Source organism: Schistocerca americana, chromosome 7, assembly GCF_021461395.2.
Source record: "Schistocerca americana isolate TAMUIC-IGC-003095 chromosome 7, iqSchAmer2.1, whole genome shotgun sequence".
NCBI lineage: Eukaryota > Metazoa > Arthropoda > Insecta > Orthoptera > Acrididae > Schistocerca > Schistocerca americana.
Genome location: NC_060125.1, coordinates 460330762 through 460352712, shown reverse-complemented (window position 1 = coordinate 460352712; position 21951 = coordinate 460330762). Strand labels below are relative to the sequence as shown.

General features: G+C 44.4%; 1 protein-coding gene across 1 annotated transcript in view; it reads right to left on the bottom strand.

Annotated features, from left to right (window-relative positions):
* Positions 1-19479, bottom strand: part of LOC124623010 (lachesin-like) — a 108321-nt gene extending 88842 nt beyond the window's left edge. Inside the window, exons 1-2 of the mRNA XM_047148801.1 lie at positions 19383-19479; positions 11942-12112 (exon numbers count right to left, since the gene is read on the bottom strand). Of these exons, the coding sequence (XP_047004757.1) occupies positions 11942-12112; positions 19383-19479 (268 nt within the window). The remainder of the gene's footprint in view (positions 1-11941; positions 12113-19382) is intronic.
* Between the last annotated feature and the right edge of the window lie 2472 nt (positions 19480-21951).

Here is a 21951-nt window from a genome sequence, read left to right as displayed (position 1 = left end):
TGCATGAATGTAATCCTCCGACAGATAGTTCAACCATATATTCCTGTGAACCATAAACTAAGAAACCCTCAATTATTTTAATACTCCAAGATGAAACTAAACCAACAAACGTGGTTTCCTCGTAAAAGAGTTCGAAGAAAATGATCGATTATTTCTTTAGTTACATTGGATATGTTATGACCGTCACTTCAGAGCCGGGACGGCCAAAATTTCGGCTCGCGAGCCATGTCATGGCATGAGTGCCGCAGCATTCAACCCAGCTTCACAGTTCTCACATCGCTAAATGGAAATGCAGCATCTCTGCATACAGCTTGGTTTTATATTTCGCATTTATCAACGACGTAGCTCAGAAGCAAGACGAATTTTTACTATTAGTTAACAATTTTTGGAGCGCTAACGACATAATACAGTTTCTGTCTGGTAAAAACAGTCAGCATACGGACAGACATGGAGAATTTCTCAGATTTGCACAGTCATGATGCCACGTATTTTTCACACACACACGTTGATCGAAATATTTAAGTACTTTTGTACCCTCATTGTGGAGACATAGAGACTCCACCTGAGGAAAACAATGTAGGCGTTCTGGAAGTTTTGTTGTGAAAGGATTTGTCTTCACAACGGGAATTACAGCGCAGATCAATCAGTTGCATTTGCATATGCCTTTCAGCTAAAACGGTCTCGTTAACGTCTCGAAAACAGACGTAAGAATGGCACTGTCTTGAAGTTTTTAGAAAACTGTCCTTGTAATTGTTTCTTTGACGCCACTGTGGTTAGGGAATTGGAATCTGTTTGTCAAAGTTTGTCATGCCTGCAATCCGATTTAGCTTTTAAATGCACCCCCAATTAATCAAAAAATATGTCTTATAGTGGTCACTGTGCAGTCATGTCCTCTTAAAAATGTAAGATCGGTAATCCATTCCGGATATTCTACTTTGCGTTCCTGCACCTTTTTGCTTCATAAATTCTACAATAGCTGGTTTACATGGAAAAACCGTTCTAGGCCTGCCCTTAACTCAATCAACATATCTTGCATTCACATACAGGGTGTTCGGATATTCCCATTGCAAACTTTTAGGAGGGGAGTGAGTAGATAATATTTTGAATATGAACCCATGTCTGCAAACGTAGCTTTTCTGTGCTAAAAATTTTCAAAACATGTTCGTAACGCGACCACGTTTACAAGTAACAGATTAGGCGTGACGCAGTACATCACCTATTTTACGATTCATCTCAATAGTAGCCAAAGAAATTGTTCGTTTATTCTTTGAGAGGTTCTCTTCACCGTGATGCAGAATGGCCTCTTCCATTTAGGGTGTGTGGGGTCTCCTTGGAGCACCACAGTCACGCCTGCTGACGCTGCAGGTACCCTTTCTCGAAGCTGTTGCGTAATTGGGGCGAAAAGGATATGCGATGGAGTCGGACGTTGTGGTGAAAGATTTTGATGAAGGTGACGAGGAGCTCTTCCACTACCGTGATCTTCTACATTCTGAAGTATAATGTCAGTGTATTCTGCCATGTTGCTCTAATACTCTCAGCCGCGTGAATTACGGTTGAACAGAGTCAGAGAGGTAGGATGGACGTCAAATGACGTCAGGCAATCTGACGTAGCAGTCCCCACCACCGTGACTATCTTGTTACATACCTACCGAGCATATACGTTTTCGAGAGGATTCATATTCAAATATTATATTCCACTCCTCCTACAAGTTCTAGAGATTTGTAACAGGATAGAAAGTTTCCACAATCTTTATTCAGTTCCATCATAAACTGTTGCAGAGACAGTGAAATGATGGGCATGTCCCCAGAAATTTTACCATTCGACCATCAGTTTCCACATGTGCTACGTGCCTGCAATTTTATCACAAAGCACTTCTTCATGCACGGAACAATGAATTCCCTGTATCAATAGTTGTAAATATTTGCTTATTTATTGTCAACTAAATCTTTAAATTCTTTCTGCATGATATTATAATGTTGCTTCATAGCAAATTGGGAGTACCCACTGATTCAGCGGAGTTGCTAGCCGACGACGTTCGTAGAGGAGGATTGAAACCTCAGCGGTTTGTAAGCCAATCAGAAACTCTCAATAATATTTGTGCGGTTTCATTGACGCCCATTTATGCTACCCCCTATGGCCTTTTCGTGTCGATTCTGAGCTGAGCATCCTCGTGTCTGAAATGTTTTCCTCAGTTACTCGTAACAAAACCGCGACCTTTCAACACTGGTCGTCGCGATTCTGACGTCCACTATTTTACATCCAAAAGGTGCATTTCTGGGAATGGAGTCTTTATGAGAACTTAATCTAGTAAATCGTCTCTAAAGCTCCTAGGAGCCTGCACCAGGAATTTTGAAACACCCAGGGGATTGAACCATGCGGGCTAGTCGTATGTAGTCTCATGTGTATTTTCGTGGGTAATCATTCGGGTATGAACGTGACAGCAGATACAAAGTACGTTACTTTATCGCTGTTATGCATTCTAGACCCTACCTACCGATCGATTTCTCTTCCTGAATGAACATTCTATTATGAATATAAGAGAACAGGTTGATAACGGTTTTGTTGATGTTGGTGATGTGTTTTACTCTTTTAGCAGGTACATCTTTGAAAGTTTGGCAATCTACCAACCTATAAATTTTCTGCAATCTTTTTCGTAACTGTGCGTGACGCATTTCTCTTGATATCAGTCATCAGGTATCTTCTTGCTCCTCAACTCCTCTTCATCGTCACCATTCCTTCTACTGCATCCATTATTAGAGTCTTCTGTTATGCAGTCCTAACTGACTTCTATTCCTGCTGTTAGATGTTTCCACTAGGCTATTGGTCTTTCCTCATTCACCCCCTGTAACATGAATTCATTCACTATTATGTTTGCGTTTTACACCCTTCTCCTTAAAATCCACATGTATAAAGCCTTTAAGCACATATCCTCTCTACGTCGCAATGCTCGCGCTTCTATACCCCACAAGGCAGATACCATATGAAACAGTTCGATGACCTTGATCTTAATTTCTTGATAGACAACAGGACATCCTCATCATTTTGTAAAACATTTTTTTAGGTAATGGCTATTCTTGTTTCCATTGTTGTATTACATGCCATTTAACGTATATTTTGTTTGCAAGGCACCAGACGTCATCGACATGCTCCATCACTTCAACACAAATTTTGAAATTTATATTAGTTGATTAACTTATAGTATACACAGTCTATGGTTTTAGATTTTTCATTTTCACTCGAAGTTCCCGCAACTGGTCTTCAGTTCTTTTAATGTCGTGTTAATTTATCTTTTCAGTTTCATTTACTTAGCTACGTCGTCTGAATTGGAGTAAATTTTACCCTACGCGCAGCATTAGGCTGCTCCTCTCTTCAAAAGATTCTTCTAATTTTACAAGGATTTTCTTTTACGTGCTTGCATTTACATACGTGGACTTCTCCATGCTCAGAATGGTCATGAAACACTACGGAATGCTGTTGTCACAGCCGTGAAGGACTTTAAGTAATTAAATCCTGTATAGCAGGAATGACCAAGAACTTGGCTCATGTGTCATGTCTTGCACGATAGCCATAGCGCCCACTCTAGCTGCACACATCCTGCACCACTACAGCAGACTGTGTGAGTGTGAGGAGCGGGGAACCTGCCAACGCACCGCATTTAAATAGCAATGCAGCCGCATTGCATACACCTTGGTTAAGTTTTTCATATTTGTCAATAACATACTAGATCACAAACAAAACAAACTTCCAGTATTACGTAATTATTTTTTGCGCGCTGAAGACATAACGTAAATTTTAACCGGTGTAGACTGTATGATACGGACAGACGTGAAAAATTTCACATATTTCTGCAGGCGGGCTGATCCATATTCGTGACTTATTTCGTTTCATAATCGAAATAAGGTATTTCGCACACTTACGTTGATGGAAATATTGTAGCACTTTGACAGTATTATTTTGGAGAGTCCACTTGAGGAAAACAAGAAAATTTTAACGTAAAAGAATTTTTTTTTATTATTATTTTTTTGTTTTAAATGGCAATTCCACTGCAGATCAGTTAATTACATCTGCACATGTACAGGGATAATTTCAACTGAAATTTCAAAGGGTCTCGAAAACTGCTCGAAAAACATGTAACACTGGCATTGCTCCCAAAACAATTAGAAAACTATAGTTGTAGTTTCTGCACTGCGCTTTCTTTAACGACAGTGATCTTAAGGAAGTGGACTGTGTTTGTTAGGATCTGTACCTTTCACAATGTGATTTGTCTTCTAAATGATTCCCACTCAAATCGGAAATATGGTGTTTCACACGTCGAAATGTGTTATTGTGGGTCGCGCGCAGTGAAGTCCACTTAAAATTCGAGGTCTGCAATTCATTCCAACAGTTCTAATTTTCGTTTCTGCACTGATATTTCCTTCACAAATTTGACATATGATTGTTTTAAACAGAAAGATCGTTACAGGTATGGCCTTGACTTCACCACCGTACTCACTCTTCGTTTAGTTCCGCTGGAAACTTTTACCTCTGATAATGCGTGCGACTTCAGAAATCTTACTACTCGTACCACCGGTTTCTTCACATGCTCCATGCCTGCGAATTTATCACAAAGTGCTTTTTGATGTAGAGGGAAATGAATCTCGTACAGCGATGGTTGCAGTTTTTATCTTTGTATATCAAGTACATCTTTAAATTCTTCCTGCATGGTAATGTAATGTCGTTTCGTGGGATATTTGTGGTGCCTGCTGATTATGCGAATCTGAAACAGATATTACGAATTCTCATCTCTCTCTTCTCCCAGTCCCATTCAGTTTTAAAAGCTTGTGGAGATAGATCACTAGACTGTTTCCTTTTTGTGCAAATAGCCACTGGACGTGTGAACGTCCTTCCTACTATGAAGAAATGGAAATGACGTCCCATGCTTCGTGACAGTGCGTAGGGGAACGAAACGAGAGAACCGTACTAGACAAGGTCATAGAAGAGGTGGCTTGTCGTTGTCTTCCTCCGACCGTAATGGGGATGAAATATGATGATAAAGATGACACAACAAAAACCAGTCATTTCGGGGCAGGTGGAAAAATCCCTGACCCCGCCGGAAATCGAATAACGAAATCCCCCGGTCAGGAAGCGAGAACGCTGCCGCGAGACCACGAATTGCGCATTGTGAAGCAACAGCGAAGCTAAACAGCACTGACTCCACAATTCTATGGTGATGCAGAAAGTTTTGCTGACCGAAAAGTGCCACACCGCAGTAGTAAATGTAATGTCATGCTATACGGGGTACTTCCGAGAAGGAGCGAGCATTCCCGAGAAAGGTCGAGGCCCCGCCCGCACGCAGCGTGCACACTCGGTGTGCTGTTTGGCAGCCTTCGCAGGCGCTGCTATATGGTTTGAAACACAAACGTCATAGGAAAACACACTACATAAACACACGAGGAATGGCTAAATCCAGGCCTGCACTACGATTAGACATCTGTGGGCTATGTGCAAGGGCCTGTTAGATGCGCTCTGTGTCCTGAATGAGCCATCACTGGCGTTTCCCTTACATAAGTAAGCAGTGTCATGAAAGTACTGGGGCCGTCGTCTAACGCTTTGCGCTACTGTAGATGAAATTCTCTATTCTCGGCGAAAATCCGGACGCACAGTTGTAGCTAAATAGCACCCGTTGAAGCGGAGAACGTAAAATACTTTTTGTTGATGTGCTACCAGCACACATGAGATCCCCTATCGGCAACCACATAAGCAAGTTGTAAGCCGTCCTTCGTTCTGATTAAATGGATGTTTGAGTTAATTTTCTGCCTGAATTTATGGGAATCTGACACATACTTTAAGACAGCAGAACAGGTTTACGCCCAAAGTACAAGTGCCAGTTTACTAATCTTCCTACTGCGGGCCTAGTGACAAATGTGGTATCAAAACTTCCACTGCTTCTGTTCGTAAGTTCGCGATAAATCAAGAAAATAAGATGAATGCGTTACGCTGCACAACAGAAGGGCGAGGCAGTGCAAATGATGAGAGTGTGGCTCATATTTTCAGATATCTTTCAGACGTGCACAGAACATTTAACGCCGCGTGGCGCGTGGTCAACGTAACTATAGCCCCAAATGGGATGGATCTGCAAAACCAGGCTATGGAAAGGAGCGGTTTCGGTGCACTGTGGTGGAGTTCTTCGTTATTACATGGCCTGGAGACTACATTCGAATGTTTACAGAGGCTGAATCATCGGTACACTTGAAGAAATACGAAGTGTGTCCCAGGAGTTTGGTATTGCTCTGAGAATTTCTTCACATGCATAGACACCGTATCGAATCACAGCCACTACCACCCGACAGAGAGGCGGTTTTTGAGAAGGGGCAATTACAGAAGCACATGACTACTATATTGTCCAACAGTCAGAAAGAGACTCGATCAAATAACAGATTTACGTAGTTGGAACCACATTTAAAAGGACGGCAGTGCACACAATCTCACGCTTCACAATGGCACGGCGACGGCATCGCGGAGGTCTCCGTGCCGACGAACAGGTCTGTTACATTGACATCTGAACAGCGGCGTTACCGTTCGCGATGGTGCGAAGGGCATGGGCAACGCACGAACGAGGCGTGCTGTCGCGTGCTCTCCTCAGATGAGAACAGATTCAGTATGAGTACTGAGCCCTGGCGTGTCGTGGGAACACACAATGCACCGAGGAACGTTGCTAATCATGATCGGCTTAGTGGTCCAAGTATTATCGTGTGGAAAGGCATAACGATACATGGGTGAAATGACCAACAATTCTTGAAGACGGTACACTCATCTTTCGACGTTATTGTGACACTGCACTCCTTCCTCATGTGAGTCTTTTCAAGAATTCATTCGGGTCTATCTTCGTTTTTATGGTTGACGAAGCGTGATAGCATCGAATAGTGCATATAAAGGAGCTTTTGGAATGAGAGATTATTCTTCAAATGGACTGGCCTGCAGTTGTCGACCGGTGGTGGAACTGAACGCCCTACCAACTCCTCGACAACGTTGTGGCCAGCGTGGGAGCACGTTTCAGAGCATGTATTGCTGTCCGTGGTGATCACTCTCCCTATTAAGAACAAATTCTGACACTTGTTACGTGCAGGGAAACATAAAAAATCGTGATGACTACAGTGTAATTATTGCCCTTGAGTAAAAATATGACTTCCGGTCGTCTCATTGCGTATCTCTTTCTTTTACCTCCTGTAGTGTACTATAGCAGTCCTTTCTTTGTATAGCCCAAGTTCCATCGGACTATGTCACTTGCCTGTGACATCTGACGCGAAAGTTAATTTTTTCCTTCAGTTTTACACACTTGTGTAGGTTGAAATGACGTTGAAACCGTTTCAATGGACACGCGATTTATTGAAACCTCCTGGCAGATTAAAACTCAGTGCTGGGCCGATCTATTGCTTTTTACATTTCTTGCTATTTAGACATAAGTAGTACGTTACTGTGTTCCTAATTACACTCATTCTACTGTCACAATCACCAGCAGAACCTTGATTAGTCCGAGTTTGCCATTGCTGTTCTATAATTTAAGGTTGCCTTCATCGGTTTCGAAACTAGACTTCCTCAAACTATTCAGTTTTATACACAATCATCCACAGTGATCTGAACCGCAGGCTCGCTCGGCCAGGATTAACTTACTAACGCAATACCTACTACCCGTGGGCACCAAGTCAGGTATTGAAGTGTGGACACGTCGACACAAAACATGTAGTCTACATTGACAAGCCCAGTCCATGTAAAATAGTAAACAATGTGGGAAGACTGTTAGTTGGGGAGAAAAAGAACTAACTCACAGTAGTGGGTATGTATTAGGTTATCAATGATCACAATAGCTGCAGTTATACTCCTAACACGCTAAATAGTTTGAATAAAACACATGAATCTTTAAGAAATAGCATTATACAGTGCTGGCGGAAAGTGGCTCTGCGCTACACTACGGAGTAAAAATGTAGAATACGTTGGAAGTTCGAAACAAATTTGGTATAATCCTTTTTTCATAGATACATTATCGTTTTTAATTCATTATAGTGTTTTATAACATTTAACTGTTTGATTCAGTTGATGAAGACTATTGAATTCCATGTGAACGCCTACATCTACGTCCTATCTACATGACTACTCTCCAGTTCATGCAATTTCTGTACCGCTCCACCCTCTAAAGGCGCGTGAGAACAACATTGAAATCTTTTCGTTCGAGATCGGTTTTCATTTACTTTATTACGATTATCATTTCTCCTTATGCAGGAGGTATTTTTTCACACGGAGGAGGAACTTTGTGATGGATATTTCGTGAAAAAATCCTGCCGCAACGAAACACACATCTGTTTAACGACTGCCATCCGAACTTGCGTATCATGTCACTGGCGCTCTTCCCTGTTTCGCGTTAATAAAAAACGAGCAGCCCATCTTTGAACTTCTTCAATCTCTTGCGTGAATCCTGTCTGATGCACGTCCTACACCACGGAGCTGTACTCCAGAAGTGGACAGACAAGCCTCGTGAAGGCAGTCTCTTTAGTAGATCTTCAACATTTAATTGCTTCGCCAATAAAAATCAGTCTTTGATTAGCTGCCCCATGACATTGTCTGTGTGATAGTTTCAGTTTAAGATAGTCGTCGTTGTATTTCCAAAGTATCTAGCTCAGTTGTTAGTCTTCAGATTTGGTGTAACAGTAATTTAGAGACTTCCTTTTAATACTTATGTTAATGACTGCGCACGTCTCATTATTTAGAGCAAATTGCCAAATTTCACATCATACAGATATCATGTGTAAATAATTTTTATTGGTTTTTCCCATCAGATGACTTTACAAGTGAGAATACGAAAGCATCGTGAGCAAACAATGTGAGAGAGCTCCTAAATTGTTTAAATAATTTAGGAACAGCAGAGAGCCCATAGCATTTCCTTGGGGAACACCAGATAACACTTCCGTTTGATTCGATGACTTTCCATCAATTATCACGAATTCTGACTGCTGCAGTCACCACAGCCGCCTACTTCAGCAGCAACACCGCAGATTGACTAACGATGCGAAGTATGGCCGACGCAAGGTTGTTTACAAGCAAGTACCACAGTTGCCAACTAACGTCCGCCAGGGGGTATCAACCTGGAGCAGAGGATGGGAGCGCGACGATCAACGAACTACTTCCTCGTGATCACGTGTGTGCAAATAGTCCCGGAAATATCCTTTCGCCCGGAACTATATAACCCGGTGGCTGCCTGTTCAGCGGGCAGTTCTCGACTTACCGAGTGCGGAGAAAATTGGCCGGTCCAGCGGTGTGCCACATCGACCTTCCCCTGTTCCGCAACGAATATGTTACGTCGCTTTCGCCGTGTTAAGCTATCTACCAGCTGCTAGAGCCGACGTCGACGTGGAACAATTGTACGGGTATAGAGTCGAAGGGAATTAGTTGTTAATTGCTTGATCCGCAGAAGGGATCATTATAGTCTTTTTTGTTTTTGTTTTATTAGTGTGTTGCCGTTGGTGGTTCATTGTAGTTTCCGTAATAAAAAGCGAGTTGGCAAAACGAGTTGATTCTTGCTCTGCTGACCTTTTTTTGGTCTGGGTGATCCCTTTGAGCACCATTGTTAACTTTGGCGTTTTGTCTCTGGATCGTACTGAAAAAACTACTTTTATCACCAGTGATGACACGGCTCAACAATTCTGGATTGATTTCCGTTTGCTCTAACATATCGGCTGCCACATTTTTCCTTGTTTCTCGCTATTGTGGGGAGAGATTTTAGGGGACCATATTTGCACAAATCTTTCTCATACCAATACTCTCAGTTATTATTAGACGAACCGTTTCTCCATTGAAGTTCAGTTCTTCTGCAATCATTTTTACGGATAATCTTCGATCAGATCGTACGATTTCACGCACCCTGGCCAAGTTGACATCCGTCCATGAGGTTCATGGTCGTCAACTGCGGTTTCATCTTCAACATTCGTCCTGCATTTACTAAACATATTATGAGCTCTTGACATAACCTCCTCGTCAAAAGCCTTCTGAAGCTTACCATAAGTTGCCGTCGCGTTTTCACCCAATTTAACTCAAAAAGAAATGGCATAACGTTGCGCAATATTATGCGGTTCCATTTCCGTGACGAGACACACAAACACGTGTTAACTTATTACAACGCAACTCACGAATGAGCAGTTGCACTGATGTGCAGCTTGGACTAGAAGCAGCTTATAGAGCAAGTTCAAAGATATTGTGCCTACACAAGCATGCAGGTTTGCCACATCTTGAAAAGAAAATCAGTGTCATTACTTTATTGCCGCACCTCATGGATATATATATATATATATATATATATATATATATATATATATATATATGAGCCGTGGCTGGCTCGAGTCATGCTTGTCTTGGGTTAAACCTCGGTTGCAATCCTGTGGTTTTATTTCCCCTGTAGTTATCGCGATAATGTTGCTGTCCTCTCCGTGAGTGGCAGCAGCAGCGTGTATCGAGTATCGATACTAGTACTGCTGTACTATCTTTGGTGTGGCAGATATAGTTCCAGCTAGGCGGTGTGTGACCAGTCGGTCGGTTACCGTGGAGCAGCAAGGAAGTTCCTGTCGTGCGGAGTCGGGCCGGCGCCGCTGGCGGTGTGCACCTGTGGTTGGACTGTGAGGTGGTGCTTGCGAGTGCTACGAATCTCGACGCCCACCCATCATTCCCGCGAGCAACAACGTGTGTTTATTTAAACCGGCTAAGATTCCAGCCGTCTTCTTGTGGAGTCTGACTTAATTTATTCCCTGTTGTTGAAGTTGACCAGCGGTATCTTCTGCCTTTTGGCCGATGACGTTCCGGTTACCTGCCCTGGCCGTTGACGTAGTTTCCGGCAGTGTATTTTCCTCGTCGTGTTGTTGCTGTCCAATGCGGCGTGTAGTTCGACAGCCGGGGTGTTGTACTGAAATATTATGGTCGTCTTGCTGGTGGCGTGTAGCGGAACTGATTTTGTTGATTGGTCTGTCGGCTGTCTGTCGGTTGGGTTGCCTCCAGATTAAGAAGTCGTTGGACAGGCTGCCTGTCTCACCTAAGCGGGAGTTAGTCTTACAATCCCAGGCTGACCCTTAGAAACTTCCGAGCGCCGTTCCTTGTATGTTAAATAGTAATTTTCCTGTTTGGGTTTTAGTTGTTTGGTTGATGAGTGGCCTTCGGCCGAATATTAATTTCTCTTAAATTTATGCTCTTGTCTTGCCCTTAAGGGATAAGACTGTTATGCTTTTGTATGGGGCTTTCAGCCGAATATTGCATGGAATGTTTTAGGATAAGGCCTTCTGCCTTTTGATTGTAACTCTTCTTATTGCTTAATATGCGGCCTCCAGCCAAGTTCCGTTAATATTTTTCTTTTTAACAATTTCAACTTTGTTGCATTTCAAGTTATTGCATGTTATTACTTTAATGACTTTTTCAGCTTATAAACCCTGTACAGACTTTACTGATTGTATCCGTCTTTTTATTTTACACAGTACAATTGTCACTGAAGAATATGTGTACACCTACAGTTGCGATATCTGGCGAGCTTGCGACACAAACATTTTGTGGTTACTGTACGACAGTCTGCTTTGAACAGTAGCGTTGCTGACTAGATGACTCTTGTGTATTCTATAATTTAATGCTCACAGTTTTTACACGTATGTCAGTAACACATGTCTGCATGGCGTGTTTTATTCTTTTTAGCTGTAGATAATCCACTAGTTGTATTTTTTTTTAATATTTCGCTGCAGATCTGAAGATGGTCATTGCTGACCAAAACCAATAGTCTGGGGAGAATAGGGTGACCACAGACGTGAAATTAAATAAATTTATCCTCTATTTCGTAGCGACGATGCTAGTTGTAGCGCTAAATGGCAGTCGGAAGAGGTAACGCCACAGCGTTAAGACTCCTCACTGCAGAGCGACTGGCGGGCCGAGGGTACTCACGCTTGGCGACCTCCCTGGGTCCGCTGCGGATGAGCATCGGCTCGCCGTCCTCGCGACGCCACACGACGCGCGGCGCCGGCTTGCCCGTGGCCCGGCACACCAGCGTCGCGTCGTCGCCCTCGCGCACCGTCACGTCGGAGCTCGTCGCGTCGTCCACGATGTCGGGTGGAACTGTGCCGAACACATAATACGGTCACCGTGAGACGCCTCCAGTTCAGTTCCGTTGCACAGCAGTGCACCAAACAGCAAGTAAGTTTTTTTTTTACTTTGGGTTACGATGACCATACAGCCAACGCGGTTATAAAGTGCCAATGAAACCTAATCGAAAAAAAGCAGTATGGCATAAAATTACCTAGTTAGCATATAAACACACCCTTAAAGTAAACTAAAAGCGCAGTTAGACCAACACAAGACCACCGACCGCACTGAAGACAATGGCATCGGAGCAGAGCTACAGACAGCACTATACAGCAACATTATGACAGACATGGGTATGATCTTATAGTAAAAGACAAAACATGAAAGGGCAAACAACGTACATCATACAACAATTACAACAACAGTTGAAGAACAGAATCAGAAATAACTTCATACAACAATGTGAGAAGTGTAGCATACAGACAGCACTCCGTGTTCAGGCCACGAGTGGCCTACCGGGACCATTCGACCGCCGTGTCATCCTCACAGGAGGATGGGGGTAGGAGGAGCATGGGGTCAGCACACCGCTCTCCCAGTCGTTATGATGGTATTCTTGACCGAAGCCGCTACTATTCGGTCGACTAGCTCCTCAATTGACATCACGAGGCTGAGTGCATCCCGAATATTGGCAACAGCGCATGGCGGCTGGATGGTCACCCATGCAAGTGCCAGCCACGCACAACAGCGCTTAACTTCGGTGATCTCACGGGAACCGGTGTATCCACTGCGGCAAGGCCGTTGCCTAGCATACAGAAAAGCGTACTTAAAAGAAGAACCGAAAATAACAAACACAGTACAACCAATGTTATGTACAACAGGATCAGTAGAACAGTGATGTAAATTGCACAAGAGAGCAAAAATGAAAATGTAACGTACAAATAGTGGTCTGTATACAAATTAAAACACAGTATTACGCACCCGATTACGAACAGTAGTGATGCCATTTGTAAATGAAGACCTCGGCATCTCATACATTAAATATGGATGCCGGTAGCTTTAAAATAGTCTGCGAGAAAGCTATATCTATAAAAACGGTAGAGTAAAACAAGAACGCTGATAGGAAGGCGGTAACCAGCAAATTTATTATGCAAGTCTGACTGTACAGTCGTATATATTTGGAACATGCCAATATAATGTGGTTAAGTTCCACTACTACCGTTGTGTCCTTATCGCAGTGTCCAGACGTGATAATCTTCTAATGATAAAGGTGCGCGGGGTAACATCCGTGTCCCAGCCTTATGCGAATAATAGAAGCCTCATGACATTTATAAAGCTTCACCGAACCGAACCATGCCCGAGAAGGGATGTTCGGTTACATGCCAAGTAAGCTGGGCTCTGCGAAATACCAACTTTGGTCACAGCTAACACATAGAGACGCGACACTCCAGATGATTTTTGTAAATACACTGCGACAACAACGCTGGAACTGGCCACTATGGTACTCTGTTGATATTCAGTGAAACGGAACACTATCTACGTATACATTATCGCCCTACAGGCAACTGTGAAGTGCGTGACATGGTGTACCATATATTAGTGCTCCTTCCCCTCATATCACGTCTGGAGCCTGTAACGGAATTGATGAATGACTCATATTTTGTTATGCGTTCTACCTGTCGATACACTTAAAGAACAGAATTGTTTGATAAACGTCATAAATTTACCATACGATACATACAAGCTCAAAAGTGCAATTTCATTTATAACGACATTCAGTATAATTATTTTGTACACTTATGTACAGGACATACGTAGAAATATCGATCTAATACAAAATTAATTTGATTATGTCAGAAAAAAACTTAATTACCCCTCTTATATTCGGTATATTTCCGACTTTATTTATTGAGTTTTAATTCTGTTTGAAGTCATCGACACTAAAACTGTTAACTATAAACCTTAAAATTAATTACTAAGGAAAGATCATAAATAAGTAACTCATTTGATATGCAAATGATTTCTTCTGTACACGTATTATATTTGTTCTTTTTTCCGTATTGTGGATTACTTACATTAAATTAATTAATTACGTTAACACTGTCTGGGCATTAAAAGATTTTTTCGAAAATTTTAATTTTGCGTTTCAAAATTACTAATTTGTTATTACGAAATTGTTATGTCGGCGAAAAGTTGATAAACATCGTCAGTCATGTTGCATTCTGAGTTTCAGACATGTTTCAATGCTCAAATTGCAGTGTCTCATAAGGAAGAGAAGTAAATGCGTTCTGTGAAAAATAATACGAGTGCCTCGCGGGATTAGCCTAGTGGTCTAAGGCGCTGCAGTCATGGACTGTACGGCTGATCCCGGCGGAGGTTCGAGTCCTCCCTCGGACATGGGTGTTTGTGCTTGTCCTTAGGATAATTTAGGTTAAGTAGTGTGTAAGCTTAGGGACTGACGACCTTAGCAGTTAAGTCCCATAAGATTTCACACACAAAAACAATACGTGCAACATGTTGTTTCAATGCACGTACTTAACAAAAAAGAAAGAAGCTCTACTCCTGCAAGCAGAAACGTACCACTTGTTGATGAATCAACAAAGATGTCAAAGTACACTGAATGATGACCGTAAGTTAAGTAATGAAAGTTAGTGAAGTATGTTATCACAATCTGTATTTGGTCAGTAGTTCACCTCCGCTTGTATTTGATGCAATTTTTTTCTTTTCGAGAGTACTGAAGGCGTGATCTGTTTTATTTCCTGAAAAAACAGCAGCACGTCTGTTTACATAAGCTGAACATATTCTAAACATTGGATATCCACTTTAGGCGTCTACGTTACTAACCGAGCACCAACAGACGTAAGCCAAGTGTCCGCAGATAATTGGATTTGCTGCTGTCTGTGAATGCAGATTCATCTCAACCAGTTTGCGAGCGAACAGTGCGAAGGAAAACAGTGGACACCGGAAATATGGCGTCGTGTATCTCGCAAGACACCATTCTTCACAGGTGCGCAAAGCTGCACACTTTTAATGGGCCTAATAACACGGAAACTCAACAGTAGCTGACCGGAGGTATGACCTGTGGTCTGATCAGTCGTGATTCTGTCTCCTTAAATGATGTAAGGCTTCAAGTACTCCAACAGCCAAATATGACATCACAGATGCAATGGGCAGAGGGTGGACCTCAGACCGGAGATCGTTCTGTGATTTTTCCTTCCATGACTTGGGATCATTCATTCAGATTTCGTGAACGTGATACAGGATTAGTGAACTGCGGCTCCAGTTGTTAATATATTCTTAACAGGAGTCCACAGCCGTTTCGTCCTTCACTTCCAGGTCATCTTCTAGGGGACCTGAAAATACAATTCTAAATGTATAGTGTAGTGGATATACAGGGTGTCGACCCTAAGATCCTTCAGGCGCATTTTTTTGTACTTCCACAGACACCTGCAGTTTCGGTTTTGCAATGTGTAGCTGGAGGCAACCGAGCGAATACTGCCTATCGGGTGACCATTCGATAGAGCAATCTCGAATTAATCAAGTGCGATACTTGTTTTATCGATATGTATTAAGAGAAACACTAAAAGAAGAAGACTAACCAGTATTCCAGCAGCGACAGTACCACCCGAGTCAGCGCTGACTGCTACCGCCATCCAACAGCGCTGATCTCTCGTTGTTGGACTACATTCTTCGTGTTTTACCATCCCTGTTAATATATACGAAACTGAACTCCGTCCGAACAGGCCTTGGAAGGCCCAACGTTACCGGCCGTCCGCCGTGTCATCCTCAACCCACAGGCATCACTGGATACGGATGTGGACGGCCATGTTATCAGCAAACCGCTCTCCAGGCCGTTGTCAGTTTTCGTGATCGGAGCCGCTACTTCTCAACCAAGTAGCACCTCAGTCTGCCTCGCAAGGGCTGAACGCATCCCCCTTACCAACAGCGTGCTGCAGACCGGACGGTCACTCATCAAAGTGATAGAACAGCGACAGCTCTCTACTTCGGTGATGTGACTTGAACCAGTGTAACCACCGCGGCAATGCTGTTGGCTTTTAACACACTCAGTCAAATCAAATATCGTACTAAACTGATTTGAGACCGCTCTATCGGTAGTTAAAATATCGTTCTAATTCTTTTTTTTTTTTTTTTTTTTTTTTTTTTGTATCGGGAAATAAACCGACGCTTTCCGTCAACAATGGCCTTCACAGTATTCCTGTGGGCTGACTCCAACAACATACTGCGAAAACGAAATTAAAAATATCTGCCGAAACATCAGGGAAAAAGCGCCTGGAGACACTCACGAGACCCCCGTTGTAAATCGCTTGCATAAAATGACACAAGAAACTAAGTTTACGCACGGGAAGAACAAGTGCAGCAAAAAAAGTCTCACATTGTAATGTCATGAAGCAATCTGAAACGATTATGAAAGTACACTACTGGTCATTAAAATAGCTACACCAAGAAGAAATGCAGATGATAAACGGGTATTCATTGGACAAATATATTATACTAGAACTGACATGTGACTACATTTTCACGGCTGGCTGGTGTGGCCGAGCGGTTCTAGGCGCTTCAGTCTGAAACCGCGTGACCGCTACGGTCGCAGGCTCGAATCCTGCCTCGGGCATGGATGTGTGTGATGTCCTTAGGTCAGTTAGGCTTAAGTAGTTCTAAGTTGTAGGGGACTGATGACCTTAGAAGTTAAGTCCCATAGCGCTCAGAGCCATTTGAAAAATTTTTTGAAAATTTTCACGCAGTTTGGGTGCATAGATGCTGAGAAATCAGTACCCAGAACAACCACCTCTGGCTGTAATAACGGCTTTGATACGCCTGGGCATTGAGTCATACAGAGCTTGGATGGCGTGTACAGGTACAGCAGCCCATGCGGCTTCAACACGATTCCACAGTTCATCAAGAGTAGTGACTGGCGTATTGTGGCGAGCCAGTTGCTCGGCCACCATTGACTAGACGTTTTCAGTTGGTGAGAGATCTGGAGAATGTGCTGGCCAGGGCAGCAGTCGAACATTTTTTGTATCCAGAAAGGACCGTACAGGATCGTGCATTACCCTACTGATGTAGGATTTCGCAGGGGTCGGATTAAGAGTAGAGCCACGGGTCGTAACACATCTGAAATGTAACGTCCACTGTTCAAAGTGCTGTCAATGCGAACAAGAGGAGACCGAGACGTGTAACCAATGGCACCCCATACCACCACGCCGGGTGATATGCCAATATTACGATGACGAATACACGCTTCCAATGTGCGTTCACCGCGATGTTGCCAAACACGGATGCGACCATCATGACGCTGCAAACAGAACCTGGATTCATCCGAAAAAATGACGTTTTAGCCATTCGTACACCCAGGTTCGTCGTTGAGTACACCATTGCAGGCGCTCTTGTCTGTGATGCAGCGTCAAGGGTCTCCAAGCTGACGGTCCACGCTGCGGCAAACGTCGTCGAACTGTTCGTGCAGATGGTTGTTGTCTTGCAAACGTCCTCATGTGTTGACTCAAGGATCGAGACGTGGTTGCACGATCTGTTACAGCCATGCGGATAAGATGCCTGTCATCTCTACTGCTAGTGATACGAGGCCGTGTGGATCCAGCATGGCGTTTCGTATTACCTTCCTGAACCCACCGATTCCATATTCTGCTAACAGTCATTGGATCTCGACCACCACGAGCAGCAATGTCGCGATACGATAAACCGCAAACGCGATAGTCTACAATCCGACCTTTATCAAAGTCGGAAACGCGATGGTACGCATTTCTCCTCCTTACACGAGGCATCACAACAACGTTTCACCAGGCAATGCCGGTCAACTGCTGTTTGTGTATGAGAAATCGGTTGGAAACTTTCCTCATGTCAGCACGTTGTAGGTGTCGCCACCGGTGACAACCTTGTGTGAATGCTCTGAAAAGCTAATTTATTTGAATATCACAGCATCTTCTTCCTGACGGTTAAATTTCGCGTCTGTAGCACGTCGTCTTCGTGGTGTAGCAATTTTAATGGCCAGTAGTATAGAAGGCGATCAAAAAGCTTATAGAATCGGTATGTCAATCAAGCAGAATCGCCGTGAGCCTTGAGACTTTTATGCCACCGACGCACCAATTTAAGTGTATTCATCAGATAAAATACCGTGTCCTGCTGCGTGAAGATGTCCGTAACTGCCTGCTGCAGATCCTCATGCGGCAGGAATCGTCGACTCTTCTAGGCCATTTCTGAGGGACGGAAGGCCTGGTAGAGACTATCGGTTGGGTGCTGGAGTGTCTTGAATTGAGCTCGAATAAATAGCTTTTGTGTTACATTTGCGATATGCGGACGTATGTTATCATGAAGCAGAATGGGACTTGGCGCACCATTCTATAATGGTAGGTTTCGACGTATATGCTGCCCATGCACAGACTTAATTCTCCGTTAAATGTTTACCGGTGATGGCCTTTCGACAGTCAAGAAAGATCTAACATTACGTTGGTCCTGTTTCGCTGCATTTGGTGACAACCGGGCTGTGCCCATATGTTAATGTTACTCGCTCCTGTGAACGCGAACGCATTATGCAGATCTTGGTGCCTCTCGCGTCCATCTAGGAAAGAAAACCTGAAGATGTCTAAATAAGGCGGAACGCGTCGTTAAAAAATAAAAAAATAAAAAAAATTGCAACCAAGACCGTTTTTAACCAATACTGTTAAGCACTGGTTTGCTGTTGTACCACATATTGACTGGAAGAATTTTTTCGGTGCTGATATACCCGCAGTATGGGCCCGCTACATTGTATATACGCTGCAGCAACACACTCAATCGGAAACTTTTTGATCACCCCTTATTAAAGTCGGGTGAATTTAAACATGGAGAAAATAAAAGGACATGATGTTTATTTTAACATACTCAGTAACCAAACGGCGCCCTTCCTTCTACATCTTTATTATGGGTGTCGACATGACCATATTCCAAGGCGATAGCAGTCATTTTCTAATGGTTGCGTATATACGTACCTGGGGTGATGAACGTTCAGGCATCCTACCACACCCTTACTGAGCCCTGAACTCATCCCATCATATGTGGGAATGGTTGGAACAGTGCGTGAAACTTAGCAATCAACATCTCTGACAGTTGTTTCCTCTACGAAGTTTAATCAGTAGTGAGGAGCCTCAGGTGGATATAGCATACCTGATGGAAATTGCGGGCGGTCATCTTGCCCCATTGAGGCTACAATGGACGTGTGGCACTTTATTATCGTGATGTCCTCTGGGGGGTGACTCATGTTTTGCCCAGTAGGAGTTTGTCGCAAGGCGTCACCCACAGTCGTAGCGCGAAGGGGTGGTGGCCTGCGATGTCTGAGGAGGTGGGAGACAGTGGTGGGACGCAGAGCAGAGCACGTGTGCACAGCTGGCGGCCATTAAGCAGCCACCAGGCGCCAGGCGGGTCGCATTGCAGCACTTAGCGTGGCTCTCGGTTACTCGCCGCTCCAGGTGTTTTCTGCACCCACCACCACCGCCCACGCCGTCGGTGCTCGTTTGCGTCTCACTCGCAGAGACCCTCCCCCCTGCTCCCACAGTGCCGCTTTGCACAACATGCGATTCCCTCTGTTGCGGCCACTGTATTGTGGATCATGTCGCACTGTCTTTGTGTCCCGTCTTCCACATTATTAGGATCTCATGGAATCCACCCAGGGTAAGCAGTCTAATTACATAAATTTTCGGTGTTGCCCGAGCATTGCTATAGTTTCATTGACGTACAGAAATTTTTATATATCTACACTCCTGGAAATGGAAAAAAGAACACATTGACACCGGTGCGTCAGACCCACCATACTTGCTCCGGACACTGCGAGAGGGCTGTACAAGCAATGATCACACGCACGGCACAGCGGACACACCAGGAACCGCGGTGTTGGCCGTCGAATGGCGCTAGCTGCGCAGCATTTGTGCACCGCCGCCGTCAGTGTCAGCCAGTTTGCCGTGGCATACGGAGCTCCATCGCAGTCTTTAACACTGGTAGCATGCCGCAACAGCGTGGACGTGAACCGTATGTGCAGTTGACGGACTTTGAGCGAGGGCGTATAGTGGGCATGCGGGAGGCCGGGTGGACGTACCGCCGAATTGCTCAACACGTGGGACGTGAGGTCTCCACAGTACATCGATGTTGTCGCCAGTGGTCGGCGGAAGGTGCACGTGCCCGTCGACTTGGGACCGGACCGCAGCGACGCACGGATGCACGCCAAGACCGTAGGATCCTACGCAGTGCCGTAGGGGACCGCACCGCCAGTTCTCAGCAAATTGGGGACACTGTTGCTCGTGGGGTATCGGCGAGGACCATTCGCAACCGTCTCCATGAAGCTGGGCTACGGTCCCGCACACCGTTAGGCCGTCTTCCGCTCACGCCCCAACATCGTGCAGCCCGCCTCCAGTGGTGTCGCGACAGGCGTGAATGGAGGGACGAATGGAGACGTGTCGTCTTCAGCGATGAGAGTCGCTTCTGCCTTGGTGCCAATGATGGTCGTATGCGTGTTTGGCGCCGTGCAGGTGAGCGCCACAATTAGGACTGCATACGACCGAGGCACACAGGGCCAACACCCGGCATCATGGTGTGCGGAGCGATCTCCTACAATGGCCGTACACCACTGGTGATCGTCGAGGGGACACTGAATAGTGCACGGTACATCCAAACCGTCATCGAACCCATCGTTCTACCATTCCTAGACCGGCAAGGGAACTTGCTGTTCCAACAGGACAATGCACGTCCGCATGTATCCCGTGCCACCCAACGTGCTCTAGAAGGTGTAAGTCAACTACCCTGGCCAGCAAGATCTCCGGATCTGTCCCCCATTGAGCATGTTTGGGACTGGATGAAGCGTCGTCTCACGCGGTCTGCACGTCCAGCACGAACGCTGGTCCAACTGAGGCGCCAGGTGGCAATGGCATGGCAAGCCGTTCCACAGGACTACATCCAGCATCTCTACGATCGTCTCCATGGGAGAATAGCAGCCTGCATTGCTGCGAAAGGTGGATATACACTGTACTAGTGCCGACATTGTTCATGCTCTGTTGCCTGTGTCTATGTGCCTGTGGTTCTGTCAGTGTGATCATGTGATGTATCTGACCCCAGGAATGTGTCAATAAAGTTTCCCCTTCCTGGGACAATGAATTCACGGTGTTCTTATTTCAATTTCCAGGAGTGTATGACGAAAACGGTTTTGGAGTCCTGTACCTCAAACTGAAAAAGCAAAACCCTTGTAATATAATATTATTGTCACAGTGTTCTCCATTTATCAGTCCATGTGTTAAGACATCATGTATCAAGCTGAAAACAAGACTGCGCCCCGAACAGGCCATGAAGTCCCAATGGTACCGAACGGCAGCAATGTCATCCTTAGTCCACAGGCCTCACTGGATGCGGTTATGGAGGGGCATGTGGTCAGCAAGCCGTTCTTCCGGCCACATGTCAGTTTACGAGACCGTATTAAGTTGAAATGTATGTATAATATTAAGCTATGGGTTCCTTTGATATTGTAAAAATTTCACACTTGTAGGTCAATATAATCGAAAGACACGGTAGTTTATATCATATATTCTGGATCTCGCAAACTCCCTCGCCACAATCGATAGTTGATCTGTCTATGTACACAACTAAGTGCGTACGGAACTCTCAGAGAGAAAGAGAGTCCCACTCGCACTTGTCGGTGTTTCTATTTATATTTTAGTTTTTTAAAGAGTTTTAAACGAGAATAACTACAGCTGATAAACACGCACATGACAAGCCAAGCTGTCATCTCAGATCGCACACTGTCGCTGTCCTCCTCCCAGGAAGCGAAATAGGAAACGTACTCGGCAAAGAAGTACCTTATATCACGACCACTTTGTTGTCTATCA